General features: G+C 43.9%; 1 protein-coding gene across 2 annotated transcripts in view; it reads left to right on the forward strand.

Annotated features, from left to right (window-relative positions):
• Window positions 1-281: 281 nt before the first annotated feature.
• Window positions 282-15,390, forward strand: part of TMEM156 (transmembrane protein 156) — a 31,802-nt gene continuing 16,693 nt past the window's right edge. For both annotated transcript variants that reach the window (XM_040418979.1, XM_040418980.1), the window contains exon 1: window positions 282-423. In XM_040418979.1, the coding sequence (XP_040274913.1) occupies window positions 327-423 (97 nt within the window). In that variant the 5' untranslated portion in view covers window positions 282-326. The remainder of the gene's footprint in view (window positions 424-15,390) is intronic.

The raw sequence follows: 15,390 nt of genomic DNA on the forward strand, positions 1-15,390 counted from the left end.
GAGAGTTGGCGGTCCCCCATGCACATTAAATAGTTGGCCGGACTCAACAACACACACGTTAGAAATATATTGGCTGAACTTGACCATTTTTGGCCACTGAAACATAATGCAAAGAAAAACACTTACAAAAAAAAAATATGTGCCTCTCTGTTTCTTTAGCCGCAGTAAATTGAGCAACGTAAATTCTAAGTATCTGAGCTACACTTCCCTTTCAAACGCATGTGACTTTTCTCTGTACTGGTGAGAACAGAAAGCGAGTGCTGGAATTGACTGAGGAAATGATAAGTGGCGGCAGCCTATGGTTTCACCAGTCCTTGCTGTGACACATGTCTGCGATGGCAGCTTCTCTGCTGCTTAAACTCTGTATCGGAATAACAGTCCTGCTCATTGTCTGTATTCCAGAATGGTTCAAGACTGAGGAAGGTAAGTGTGCCTGTCTTTATACAAGGCAGGTGGTAATTACCTATCATCCAGATCTCTTAATAAGACATGATATTTAAGATATAGCAGGCGGCATGTGCTCTGTGCAAGAACGCATGGTGTGGTCGTGTTGAGGTTGCAACGAGTACCGTGCCGCTACTTATGTAGACGCTAATCATTTCCTCAGTGAATTCCAGCACTCGCTTTCTGTTCTCACCAGTGCGTTTGTAAGGGAAGTGTAGCTCAGATACTTAGAATTTACGTTGCTCAATTTACTGCGGCTGAAGAAAAAAAAATCAGCAGCAGCACAGAGAGGCACATTTTTCATCTAACGTGTGTTTTGTTGAGTCCGGACAACTATTTAATGTGCATGGTGGGGGACCTTCAACTCTCCCCCTAATGGCAGAAGTTAGAGCGAAGGATGGGGCAGCTCGATTTCAACATGCCCGATACTTTTTTTTCTCACAGGATATAAGCCAGAGAAGTCTACTTGTGGCTTGCTCCCCTCTCTTTACAGAAGACAAGCCTGCAGGTGTAATGGGATGGGGATGTAGCTCTCAACAGTTGGTCTTTTCTCATAGACCTGTAAATCGTAGCAGCGTCCCTTTCCCCCAAAAAATTTTAAGATTTTTTTGTTGTTGCATAAATTAGACTGATTATAGCTAAAAACAGATGTTCTTAAAGGGGTTATCCAAGATCTATAATCCTCCCCCATATGCCTGGGCTTCTCACAGAGGTTGTCCTTACCTTGCTCCCCGGCACCCGCCTTGCTTCTGATCCCTGCACGGGCACCGCTGCATCTCCCCGTCGCGCAAATGAAAACATCTGGCGACAGGGCGGGCAGGATATAAGCTGGGTCCTGATAACTAATAAACACTGCACCGTTTAGTCGGTCTGCATTGTTAATGGCCACATGGTATTGAAGGTGTCACACAGCCATGAACAATGCAGACCGACTAAACATTACGGTCTCAGCTGCAGCCCGTACGGTTCTCAACTGCAGCGTGATCGCAACATGACCACGCCACGTAGTCATACCACTTATTAAGGGGATGGCATGGTGTATCCTTGTGTACTATATTCAAAATGTTACTATATTACGCTTAGAAAGTCATTTTATTTAATTGGAAGCACCTAAAAGACCTACTAAATCTGCCTGGTTGTATAAACTCACTTGCCGTATGTCCTTGTTGTATGTCCTTCCCTTCTCCCTCCCTTGTTGTTTTTACTTTTGTTACCTTGGTTTTCTCCCTAATCTTAGTTTTTTTTTCCCACCAAGTTCTCTCCTTCTCTTGCTACACCGTAAATACTATAAATGTGTAAGAATGCCCATTAAGGGGGTTCTCTGCATTGACATCGCATAAGGTTGCAGGTTTACTGATATATACTTTGCAATCTGTACCCGGAGTATGGTACTTTGCTTGCTTCCTTGCAAAATTTCTGTTACCTTTGTATGCTCTGACCATATGTCATTAGTCTGTATTTGTGCAGTACACCAGAGCTGGTGGAATCTGCAGTGTTTGGTTTGTAATGCAGTGTTATCTAATGTTTCACATGTTATGTCATGTGAATGTAATGCACTGTATACTTAGTACGTTTCATCTTAAGACAGGCATGGTCACAGTTAACCATCCTGGCCTAACCCTCTCTGGAGCTTATGGTGTGGACTGGCTAGTTCCATAATATTCCAGTCAGTCTAGCTGCAGACACGGATGAGGTATGGAGAAGTCTCCATGTGCTCCTCTCCTCCAGACTCCAGCACCTCATCACCTCCACGAACTTTAAGAGATGAAAGCTGAACTAGAGGAGGCAGGTTTGCATGGCTACAGTGAGAGACAGCAAGGTAACCCAGCATAAAATGTACAGACCTTGCTGTTGCAAAAGGGAAACAAGTTAAGACACCCTATGCATCCTAGATTAGTGGACATAGAGGCTACAATATTTTAGTCAGCAAGGGGACTGCAGTGGAGGGATAATGAGTTCAGACACCCTCTACACTTCAGGTTCAGTTTTGGCCAGTTGTATTATTGGAACCACACAACATTGTGACGGTTTCTAGCCAGTTATCCCAGTATTAAAAACTGTAGCAAGAGAAAGAGTAATCTGAGGCCCATTGCTATAAACATCTGTTTAGCTCATGCTTGGACATCTGGGAAGAATTTGCACTGTGTCCAGATAATTGCTGGATGTACTACAACCCATGTTTTGTGCACAGTAAAAACAGGAGTTCATTTGTTTAATCTGGCCTGGTTTATGACTCTGCTAGCACCACATGCTGGCCATTAACATCATTCCAAGATCTGCCTTGCACCCACATGGACATTTAACATCAAGGCCACCCCTAAAACTACCATCAGACAGGAGCCCTAGCTAAACGGAGTGCCCCTATTTCACTTAACCGACCCTGAGGGAGTACACAGTAACACATCATCTTTAGGGCCACTACCACTCCTATCCTCTGCTGCAGCTCCTCAGGGACTGGCTACATTTGTACTTCTATTTGTTGGTATAATGTATGGTCTTAGGCCCCTTTAACACGGGTGAGTATTCCGCGCGGGTGCAATGCGTGATGTGAACGCATTGCACCCGCACTGAATCCTGACCCATTCATTTCTATGGGGCTGTGCACACGAGCGGTGATTTTCACGCATCACTTGTGCGTTGCGTGAAAATCGCAGCATGCTCTATATTGTGCGTTTTCCACGCAACGCAGGCCCCATAGGAGTGAATGGGGCTGCGTGAAAATCGCAAGCATCCGCAAGCAAGTGCGGATGCGGTACGATTTTTATACACGGTTGCTAGGAGACGATCGGGATGGAGACCCGATTATTATTATTTTCCCTTATAACATGGTTATGAGGGAAAATAATAGCATTCTGAATACAGAATTCATAGTACAATAGGGCTGGAGGGGTTAAAAAAAAAATAAAAAAAATTTAACTCACCTTAATCCACTTGATCGCGCAGCCCGCATATCTTCTGTCTTCTTCTTTGCTGTGTGCAGGAAAAGGACCTGTGGTGACTTCACTCCGGTCATCACATGATCCATCACCATGGTAAAAGATCATGTGACGGACCATGTGATGACCGGAGTGACGTCACCACAGGTCCTTTTCCTGCACACAGCAAAGAAGAAGACAGAAGAAAAGCCGGGCTGCGCGATCAAGTGGATTAAGGTGAGTTACATTTTTTCGTTTATTTTTTTAACCCCTACAGCGCTATTTTACTTTGCATTCTGTATTCAGAATGCTATTATTTTCCCTTATAACCATGTTACAAGGGAAAATAATACAATCTACAGAACACCGATCCCAAGCCCGAACTTCTGTGAAGAAGTTCAGGTTTGGGTACCAAACATGCCGATTTTTCTCACGCACGTGCAAAATGCATTACAATGTTTTGCACTCGCGCGGAAAAATCGTGCATGTTCCCGCAACGCACCCGCACCTTTTCCGGCAACGCCCGTGTGAAAGAGGCCTTACTGTTCTGTTGAATAAATGTTTCTTTAAAAATATATCCAGTATGATTTTCAATTAGTTATATACAGACAACATATTCCCAAGCATCAATGCAGCTTCTCAAATAAGTCCCTGTTCCCTATGATGGTGTTAACAATATAATTTCACAATCGCAACCTCAAACATGTTTCATAGAAAGAATACTGTATCGAGCTAAGGCTACTCTCACACTAGCATTTTTGCTGGATAAGGCAAGGTTCAGCAAAAATGCTTCCTTTACTGATAATACAACCATCTGCATCCGTTATGAACGGATCCGGTTGTATTATCTTTAACATACCCTAGACGGATCCGTCATGAACTCCATTGAAAGTAAATGGGGGACGGCCCCATTGACTTGCATTGTGGTTCATGACGGATCCGTCTTGCTCCGCATCCCAGGACGCTGCAGTTTGCTCTCCGGTATGAGAACGGAACAGAATGCGTTTTGGAGCATTCAGTTCTGTTCAATAACGTTTTGTCCTAATTGACAATGGGGGACCCTATGACGGATCTCAATTCTGAAAAATATTAACGCTAGTGTTAAAGTTACCTAAGATTGTGCTTGTGCAGCGAGCCTCTGAAATGCTGGAGAAGAGGATGAGAGGGGCATTAGGCCACTGTATCTTAAAATGGAGTGGTTTGTCCAAGTTTTATTATCAATATATTTTCCTTGTGTTTTGTGTTCCCGAGGTATGGAGAGAGGTTTACAGAGGATTAGGGTACCTGTAAATTAAAAACTAGTGCCTGAATGGATGGAATCAGGAAGCAAGTTGCTGCACACCTAATGAGTTGACAATGGTGTGGTTGGGGGAGGTTATATTCTTTAATAGCAGAAGGCCCCGGCTTTGCACGGGTATATTTAATCTATTTCATTTAATGTTTGTGTGTGTCGTTAAAAGATATTGACAGTATCCACAATAACAGTGACATCTACAGTACCTTGCCCCTTCAACAGTGACCTTCACAGCGGCCTTCCCTCTTAAGGCTCCATTCACACGTCCGTGGTGTGTTGCGGACCCGCAAATTGCGGATCCGCAACACACCGCCCGGCACCCCTATAGAGATGCCTATTCTTGTCCGCAAGCTGCGGACAAGAATAGGACATGTTCTATCTTTTGCGGAGCTGCGGACCCGAAGATCGGGGCCGCGCTCCGCAAATGCGGATGCGGACAGCACACTGTGTGCTGTCCGCATCCATTCCGTCCCCATAGAAAATGAATGGGTCCGCACCCGTTCCGCAAAATTGCGGAACAAATGCGGACCTATTTGCGGACGTGTGAATGGAGCCTAACAGTAACATCCACAGCGCCCTACCCTTTAACAGTGACCTCCATAGCGGCCGCCCATTTATTAGTGACCTCCACAGTACCCCGTCTCATTAACAGTAATTTCCACAATAACCCGCCCCTTTAACAGTGATCTCTACAGAGCTCTGTTCCCTTAAAATGTGACCTCCAATAACACCCAGCCCCCTTAACAATGACCTCCATAGCGGACCGCCCCCTTAACTGTGACCTCCACAGTTCCCTGTCCCCTTAACAGAGACCTCCACCGCACCAGCCCCTTTAACAGTGACCTTCCCAGCATCCAGCCCCTTTATCAGTGACCTCCACAGCAGCCCGCCCCTTTAACAGTGACCTGGACAGCATCCCGCCCCCTTAACAATGACCTCCACAGCAGCCTGCCCCTTTAACAGTGACCTCCACAGCGGCCGCCCCTTTATTAGTGACCTCCACAGTACCCCATTTCCTTAACAGTGATTTCCACAACACCCCTTCCCCTTAACAGTGGCCTCTACAGCAATCTGCCACTTAACACTGACCTCCATAGCAGACCGTCCCCTTAAGGCCCCTTGCAGACGAGCATGTCCGGATTAGGTCCGGATGCGTCCCGGTGCATTGCGGCAAACCCACGCGAGTAGGTACGCAATTGCAGTCAGTTTTGACTGCGATTGCGTTCCGATGTTCAGTTTTTATCGCGCGGGTGCAATGTGTTTTGCACGCGCGTGATAAAAAAACCGACTGTGGTACCCAGACCCGAACTTCTTCACAGAAGTTCAGGTTTGGGTTAGTTGTAGTGTAGATTGTATTATTTCCCCTTATAACATGGTTATAATGGAAAATAATAGCATTCTGAATACAAAATGCATAGTACAGAAGGGCTGGAGGGGTTAAAAAAAAAATTTTGAACTCACTTTAATCCACTTGGATCATGTGACGGACCATGTGATGAACGTAGTGACGTCATCAAAGGTCCTATTCCTCACAAAAGAAGACAGAAGAGATGCCGGCTGCGTGAACAAGTTGATTAAGGTGAGTTAAATTATTAGCCCTTCTGTACTATGTATTCTGTATTCAGAATGCTATAATTTCCCCTTATAACCATGTTATAAGGGGAAATAATAATGATCGGGTCCCCATCCCGATCGTCACCTAGCAACCGTGCGTGAAAATCGCATCGCATCCGCACTTGCTTGCGGATGCTTGCGATTCTCACGCAACCCCATCCATTTTTATGGGGCCTGCGTTACGTAAAAAACGCACAAAGAGGAGCAAGTGATGCGTGAAGTGATGCGTGAAAAAATCACCGCTCATGTGCACAGCTCCATAAAAATAAATAGGTCCGGATTCAGTGCGGGTGCAATGCGTTCAACTCACGCATTGCACCGGCGCGGAAATCTCGCCCGTGTGAAAGGGGCCTAACTGTGACCTCCACAGCAGCCTGCCCCTAGGGTGACAAGAGGTCCGGTTTTAGGCAGGACAGTCCAGCTTTCAGACTCCCTGTCCTCCGTCTGGCGCAGGACCTGGACGGACACAGGGATGTATCTTTGAGCAGCTCACTCTCAGACAGCAGCACTGTGCTGTGTCAGCGTGAGCTGCAGGGAGAAAGTCACCCTCCTTCCCACCCCTGCAACTGACAGAAGTTGATTTTCACCTTAATTTGTTCAATCCCTGTCAGCTGTGGAGTGGGAGGGGGCGTGGCTTAGCAGGACCTTGGGGCGGGGTTTTTAAGTCCGTATTTTGAGGATGGCCTGAATGGCCACCCTACCTGCCCCAGAACTGAGACCTCCACAGCACTCCGCTCCCTTAACAGTGTCATCCACAGCGCCCTTCTCCTTTAAAGTTGACCTGCAGAAGTGAAGAAAAATGGCAGGTTTGTTATGGAAACCTGGAGTAAAACTGTGTGTATGTGGAGACTAAGGGCCTGCGAGCTTCTATTGGCTGATAAGGGACATGTGTGTATGGCAGTTGGGATATGAAGAGAAAGACTTGTAGTTTCATTGAAATCGATGGTTGCGTTTTTAAGTGATCACGCAACATACACATACATACATACACACATACATCCTTCTATATATATACAGTATATATATACATTTAACCTCCTCTTGATGTCCTGGTACTTAAGGACATAGGGTGTACCTGTACGCCCTGTGTATTTCTGATCACCGCCGTGCGGTGATCGAAAGCCGGTGCCTGCTCAAATCATTGAGCAGGCACCTCGGCTAAATGCGCAGGGGGGTCCCGTGACCTCCCCATGTCTGTGATCGCCGCAAACGGCAGGTCAATTCAGACCAGCGATTTGCGACTTTTTATGGTGCGGGCAGCGGCGGCGGTGCCATCGGGTCCCTATGGGGCTGTAGGGGGGACCCGATGGCATGGAAGGCAGAGCGATGCCTTCCTGTGACGTGCCTGTGAGATCAAGCCCCCTGGATCTCACAGGCCGGAAGCTGTATGAGTAATACACATAGTATTACTCATACAGCCAATGCATTCCAATACTGAAGTATTGGAATGCATTGTAAAGGATTAGACCCCCAAAAGTTGAAGTCCCAAAGTGGGACAAAAAATAAAAAGTGAAAAAAATAAAGATTTCCCCCCCAAAAATTAAAAGTTTCAAGTAAAAATAAACAAAAACTTAATTTTCCCCAAATAAAGTTAAAAAAATGGGTAAAAAATAGACATATTAGGTATTGCCGCGTGCATATCGACCGGCTCTTTAAACATATCACATGACCTAACCCCTCAGATGAACACCGTAAAAAATCAAAACTGTGCTAAATAAACAATTTTTTTGTCACCTTACATCACAAAAAGTACAACAGTAAGCGATCAAAAAGGCGTACGCCCACCAAAATAGTACCAATCTAACAGTCACCTCATCCCACAAAAAATGAGCCCCTACTTGAGACAATCGCCCAAAAAATAAAAAACTATGGCTCAGAATATGGAGACACTAAAACATCATTTTTTTGGTTTTAAAAAAGCGGTTATATATGTAGTTTTTCAAGTTCTTGAGTCATAACCGATAACTCTCAACTTGGCATTTTGCCTTCGATATAGGACAGCATCAAGTCCTTCCTGAGATGCATCACAGTGCAGTATAAATGGGTTGTTATAGTCTGGATACCCAAAGAGGACCTTGTACCACTCCTGACATGCCTGTTTTAATAGCTTTATGCATTCCCCAAGTAATAACAATCCTGAAACATCTATTCTTAAGGCTCTATAGTGTGCCATTCCTTTATTATTTCTCCTAGAAGTTATGAATGAATTGCTAGCAGTCTGCAGTAAGGGTACAGAGGGGTGGTAACCAGTTGGAGGTGTGTCCCTGCACAGACTCACTCTATCCAATCAGTGCTGCCATTGTCAGACTGTGCAGGGACACCCCCCCCCAACTGGTTACCTCCCCTCTACCTCTACTGCAGACTGCTAGCAATTCATTCATAACTTCTAGTTGAAATAATAGAGAAATGGCACAACATAGAGCTATAAAAATAGATGCTCCAGAATTGTTATTACATGGGGAATGCGTGAAGCTATTAAAACGGGCCTGTCAGGAGCGGTGAAAGGTCCTCTTTAACTAACAAATCAGTCTCTCTAGTATTTCTTGATCATGGGCAGTCCAATTGATGGGCTGATGGGCAGAAATTTGAATTTTGCCCTTCTCTTTAAACCTATCTCTTTTTTATTTATTTTCTGTGTGTGATGGTGAACTTGGCCCAGTCAGTAGATCATACAGTGGAGCGGCAATCCGGGAGAAATTCTGAATATATGTCCGGTAGTAGGACAGAAAACCTAGTCTTTTTCTAAGATGGAGGTTTGTTTTTCAAAGCCATTACTGGAGCAATTTCTGCTGAATTCATAGTATAGCCATTACCTAGAAACCAGACTTGTCTTTTGAACAGCTCACATTTCTTTGGTGTTAGCTTAATTCGATGCTGTTGATAGTGCCGAAGCACAGTCCATACATGTTCCACATGTTCAGTGAAAGACTTACTGTGAACCAGGTTGTCATCAAGATATGGTTGACAGATGCTATCTCTCAGTCCTTCCAAGCATTCTTCCATGCTTCTCTGAAATTCTACATGAGCTGATCTGAGCTCAACAGGATTACGGATCCATTCATATAATTCCCAAGGTGTTATGAAGGCTGTCAAAGGCCTACTGGATTCTTCCATAAGTCCTTGGTGGTAGGCTTTCCCTTGATCAAGCACAGAACACCAAGAACTTCCTGACAAGCTATTCAGCATATCTTGGATTCTAGGTATAGGATGACGGTCAGGAACTGACTTCTGCTTTAGTTCTCTATAGTTACAGCAGAGTCTCAGGCTACCATCTCATTTTGTTACACATACTACAGGAGAAGAATAGGATGATTTTCGATTTCCTAATCCATCCTCTATTTATCAGGTATTGTAGATACTCCTTCACCTCTTTATGAAGTAGTTTAGACACAGCAGTATATGTCTTTGTAACGGGGGTGGTATTTTTTAGATTAATCTTTAATTGGAGTGATGGAATACATCCAACATCAGACTCATCCCTGGAGAATGCATGGCATTCTTCTCTTAACATCTGCTTTACTATGCACTGTTCTTCTGCATCAAGATGATCTATAAGAACCAGAAGATCCTATTCCTCTTTAACTGAAGGCATTTTACTCTGTTTTGTCAAAATTTTCCAATGTTTGAATGGTTGTGCTCAAAGAAGAAACCTGAACAGATTTTATGCAAGCTGGGTATACTGCTTTGACTGTTTCCATATGACCCAACACAGTTTTTAGATCCCGTACAATATAATTTTTAGTGGGGTTCATTACTGGAATGGTTACCCGAGCATAGTTTTCATAAGGTAAAATCACAATAGTCTCGTCTGTATACAGTGGATATAAAAAGTCTACACAGCCCTGTTAAAATGTCAGGTTTCTGTGATGTGAAAAAATGAGACTAAGATAAATTATTTCAGAACTTTTTCCACCTTTAATGTGACTTATAAACTGTACAACTCAATTGAGAAACAAACTGAAATCTTTTAGGTGGAGGGAAGAAAACAAAAAAAACTAAAATAATGTGGTTGCATAAGTGTGCACACCCTCTTATAACTGGGGATGTAGCTGTGTTCAGAATTAAGCAATCACATTGAAAACCATGTTAAATAGGAGTCAGCATACACCTGCCATCATTTAAAGTACCTCTGATTAACCCCAAATAAAGTTCAGCTGCTCTAGTTGGTCTTTCCTGAAATTTTTTAAGTCGCATCCCACAGCAAAAGCCATGGTCAACAGAGAGCTTCCAAAGCATCAGAGGAATCTCATTGTTAAAAGGTATCAGTCAGGAGAAGGGTACAAAAGAATTTCCAAGGCATTAGATATACCATGGAACACAGTGAAGACAGTCATCATCAAGTGGAGAAAATATGGCACAACAGTCCAAAAACTGGACGTCCATCCAAAATTGATGAAAAGACGAGAAGAAAACTGGTCTGGGAGGCTACCAAGAGGCCTACAGCAACATTAAATGAGCTGCAGGAATATCTGGCAAGTGCTGGCTGTGTGGTACATGTGACAACAATCTCCCGTATTCTTCATATGTCTGGGCTATGGGGTAGAGTGGCAAGACGAAAACCTTTTCTTACGAAGAAAAACATCCAAGCCAGGCTACATTTTGCAAAAACACATCTGAAGTCTCCCAAAAGCATGTGGGAAAAGGTGTTATGATCTGATGAAACCAAGGTTGAACTTTTTGGCCATAATTCCAAAAGATATGTTTGGCGCAAAAACAACACTGCACATCACCAAAGAACACCATACCCACAGTGAAGCATGGTGGTGGCAGCATCATGCTTTAGGGCTGTTCTTCTTCAGCTGGAACTGGGGCCTTAGTTAAGCTAGAGGAAATTATGAACAGTTCCAGTTACTTTTTATCTCCACTGTATATTCCCTCTGGTAACTATGCAGTGTTTCTTGACACGAAGAGCTGTCACGTTCGGGTGTGGGAGGGAAACACAAGACCGAACATAGGAGGCAAAGGGGTGAGGGAATAAGGCCTGGAAACTTGGGAAAGTAGATGGACACCTCCTAGTAAAACCCTAATCATACTGGTAGTTAGTCATGACTTTGAACAGACCCCAGAGGTAGGTGAGTTCGTACACAGGAATACCTAATGTCCTAACTCACCCTCTAGGATGTCCTTTGCCACATTTGTAACAATGGCGACATGTATGACCTTGATCTGATGCCTTGCAAGCCTCACAAATTGGATTCTGCTTACTTCTGGAAGATACTTGGGATGTAACCAACCTTGGTTCTTGAGAAGTCTTAAGTAGCTTTTTCAATTCCGACCTCTCATTCCTTAGTTCTGTATCTCCTGAAGGTGGAACTTTCTTTGTTTTTAGTGTAGGTGGAGCGGCTTGAGTTGTAGATGACTCTACTTTTGTAAGCAATCCTTGTTGTGTGGTACCAGCCTGCATTTCACTAAGTTTGCTTCTTTAATTTCTTTTCCCTCTTTTGTTCTAAACTGGCAGCTTCATTCATTTTCTCTATTAATCTATCATCAGTGACAGTGTGATCATCCAAATAGGGTTTCATTTGGAATTCCATGTGTTCACTGAGCAGTCGTGTTCCTACTGATCTCAGGAATTTCCTTTTAATCAAATCTGTTTCAAATTTTCCCTCTGCTCACATTTCTCTAGAGGCAAAGAGAAGTCTGTCCTTTAGTTCTATATCCCTGAAGAGGAAATTTTGAAGAGATTCTTGATTTCTTGAGAGATATTTATTAACCGGTGGTATAAGTCAGGGTTGCTCTCCTCCTTGTAGTGTCCTTTTAAAATGGTCTTTAGCTGTGGCAGTGTTTGGTCACTTTTCCTCTCTAACATATTTCTTATATTCAGGCCTGGGCTTATTGCTTTAACTACTGCCTCAATCACCTCTAATTCACTGTAGCCTTTTTGCAGTCCCATGTCTATCTGGTGCATGAGATTTGTGTAAGACAGTTTGTCTTTTTGACCTCTTTCACCAATTTGGCCACTAATTTTAAAGCCTTTCCGTATGGTCATTTCTGGCAACATTTTCTGTGGTGAAGACTTCTCTTTTTCTGACACCTCTTGCTTTGCTTGACTTGATGTCTCAGAAGCTGGAGCTTTTTCTAACAGCTTGCTAGATTCCTGGAATGCTTTTTGCAGAGCGAGGTACTGTCCCTTTAAATCTTTCAATTGAGTCTGATCTGTCAGGGTCTCATTCTCTTTTGGATATTTAGAGTCCATACCTGAAGATGTACCCCCACCTTTGTCTCTGAATGCAGATCTGTAATGAACTGTTTGCACTTTTGGAGGAACAGACAGGTAACATCTTCATCCTCTGTTTCTCCCACTTCATCAAGCAGTCTATTGATAACATTCAGGAGGTGCCTGCGGTTCTGGCTTTGGAGATTTGCTCCCCTGGTACTTTAGGCTACTTTCACACTAGCGTTTTTGCTGGATCCGGCAGGGTCCAGCAAAAACACTTCCGTTACTGATAATACAACCATCTGCATCCGTTATCAATGGATCCGGTTGTATTATCTTTAAAATAGCCAAGACGGATCCATCATGAACACCAATGAAAGTCAATGGGGGACGGATCCGTTTTCTATTGTGGCATAGAAAACTGATCCGTCCCCATTGACTTGCATTGGGGTCATGACAGATCCGTCTTGATCAGTTTCCCAGGGTGGAAAGCAAAATACAACATGTTTGCTCTCCGGTCTGGGAACGCAACTTAACGGAACGGAAGGCATTTTGGAGCATTCCGTTCTGTTCAGTTCAGTTTTATCCCCATTGACAATGAATGGGGACAAAACTGAAGCGTTTTTTTTTCCGGTATTAAGACCCTATGACGGAACTCAATACCGAAAAACTTAAACGCTAGTGTGAAAGTACCCTTAATATATTTGCTAATGCAGCCAGCCAGAACCGCAGGGGCAACACGTGAGGTGCACGGTGGGCCGATGAGGGGCCAAATAATAACACAGTTCATCGGTTTACCCACGGTTAGCAGAAAGCCTCCCTGGGCTGGCAGCACAGTGTTGAGGAAGACAGCACGAAATCCTCCGGGGCACGCTCTGTGGTAGGGAAGCATCAGCCTAGATGGAGGTTGAGGTGCCCTTGATGGCAGTGGTGTTTAGGGTGCTTGTGGCGGCTGGGTCCCTTGGTGTTATTTGTCGTGACGCCAGTACCGTTAATGGTGGTACAACCAATTGTAAGAATGAAGTAGACAGTGGTAGGATACAACTCACAACTTTTACTGATGTTGGTTCCAGTTGCGGCATATACATCCAGACAGAATACAGTCCTTTGAAATTTAGAGGAATTCTGTTGATCCACTGTTAATAGGTTTGGCTGGGTTTAGACTTAGCTTGTGGTTCTGTATAAGTATTTCTGGTAGGTGACTTTGCTTCAGGTCCCTTGTAAACCAGAGTCATTTTCATGAGGTTGCCTGTAATACTTATTGGTATGGTCAGTCCTATTCTTTCTTTTTCTTCCAAGCTCTGAACAGGTAGCTAATCTGTATTCTTCAATGTATTGTGAGGCTGCCTGTAGCTAGATTGTCCTCCACCATGTGTAAAGGTGCCCATTAAGCCTTAAGTAATGGCTGTTATCACCGATGTCTCTCTTTAGCTTGGTCTTATTCCAGGGACGAAAACGCTATCCTCTGGTTGTAGGATGTAGGAACTAAGAGGATCACAGAAGGAAAACGCTCTCCTGTGCCTCATACCTTGGCTCTACCTCATTTCTGCAGCTGGCTTCACCCACTGATCTGTTGTGTGTAGCCTCGGCATAACAACTGACTCTGCTCCTCTCATCTCCTCACTATCTCCCTCTCTCATCTGACCCACTAGGCCTGACCTAAGTATTTATATGACCTAAGTGCTATCCCCATCTAGTGGTGGGATGTATAAATTACACCAGACCAGCCTATGAACAGGGATACAACAGGTGTTGTAATACAAAATGACATGCAATATGGTAATGCCGTTTTACAGTACTTTTGCAGTTCCCACGTGTCCTGAGTGGGCCGCTGCACTAACAGCACCCAGTTCATCAAATGTTAAATGCAGCAAGGACTCACCAATGTCATTAATGCAGCTCTCCACATCCGTTGTCAGTCTGCTGTGCAGGACCTCACTGAGCGGACACTCACAGGATATCACTGAGATGGCTGCACTTTACAGTCGGTTCTTGAGTGAATTCTGCTCTATCTCTTCTATGATTTGTCATCCTCCCCCATCCTCGTTGCTATTTGTGTTGCAGACCTAATGAGTTGACACTGGTGTGGTGGGGGGGGGGGGGGGGGCATTATATTCTTTAACATTCATCTGCAATAGTAATGGACATGCATCAGATATGGAGATTAGGATTAGGACCTCCCTTCTTCTTGTTATTGTTATCTGAAGTGCACTACAATGAATCTCTTTTCATACTACATAGTAATTGTACATTACCATCAAATCCTCAGTCATTACTTACATCAGTGACTGCATCAACATTTACTGAACAATAAAATATGAGAATACAACAACATGACTGCAGCAATAATCACTGTACCTGCAATAGTAAGGGACATGCATCAGACATGGAGATTAGGACCTCCCCTCTTCTTATTATCTGAGGTGCACTACAATAAGTGTCCCACCAGAAACACTCCCCTGAGATAGATGGTCCCAATCTAGTGTCATATCAAAGGACCTGTATATTGCTATTCTGGCCCTTGTTAACATTAACATTTTATGGGGTGGTCGTTCTCTTTACATATCTCACAAAGTGCTAAAATAATAATAATCCATTGGATAATGGTGGTGGGGGTGCTCTGATATGTCAAAAAGTCCAGGAACTAAGCAGAGTCAAAGGAGCCGATATGGCAAGGGGAGTAAAAAAAAAAAATCTCAATACAGTTCTTGAAAAGCGTAACAATGTAGGTAAAATTACACTCATGCTTGTGCATATGTGCAGCGACTCCAGGAGAGGAGAGTAACATAGTAACATAGTATATAAGGCCGAAAAAAATGACATTTGTCCATCCAGTTCGGCCTGTAATCCTGCAAGTTGATCCAGAGGAAGGCAAAAAAAAACACCTGTGAGGTAGAAGCCAATTTTCCCCACTTTAGGGGAGTAGCTATAGCCTGTAATATTATTACGCTCCAGAAATACATCCA

The sequence above is a fragment of the Bufo bufo genome, chromosome 2 (genome assembly GCF_905171765.1).
Source record: "Bufo bufo chromosome 2, aBufBuf1.1, whole genome shotgun sequence".
Taxonomy (NCBI): domain Eukaryota; kingdom Metazoa; phylum Chordata; class Amphibia; order Anura; family Bufonidae; genus Bufo; species Bufo bufo.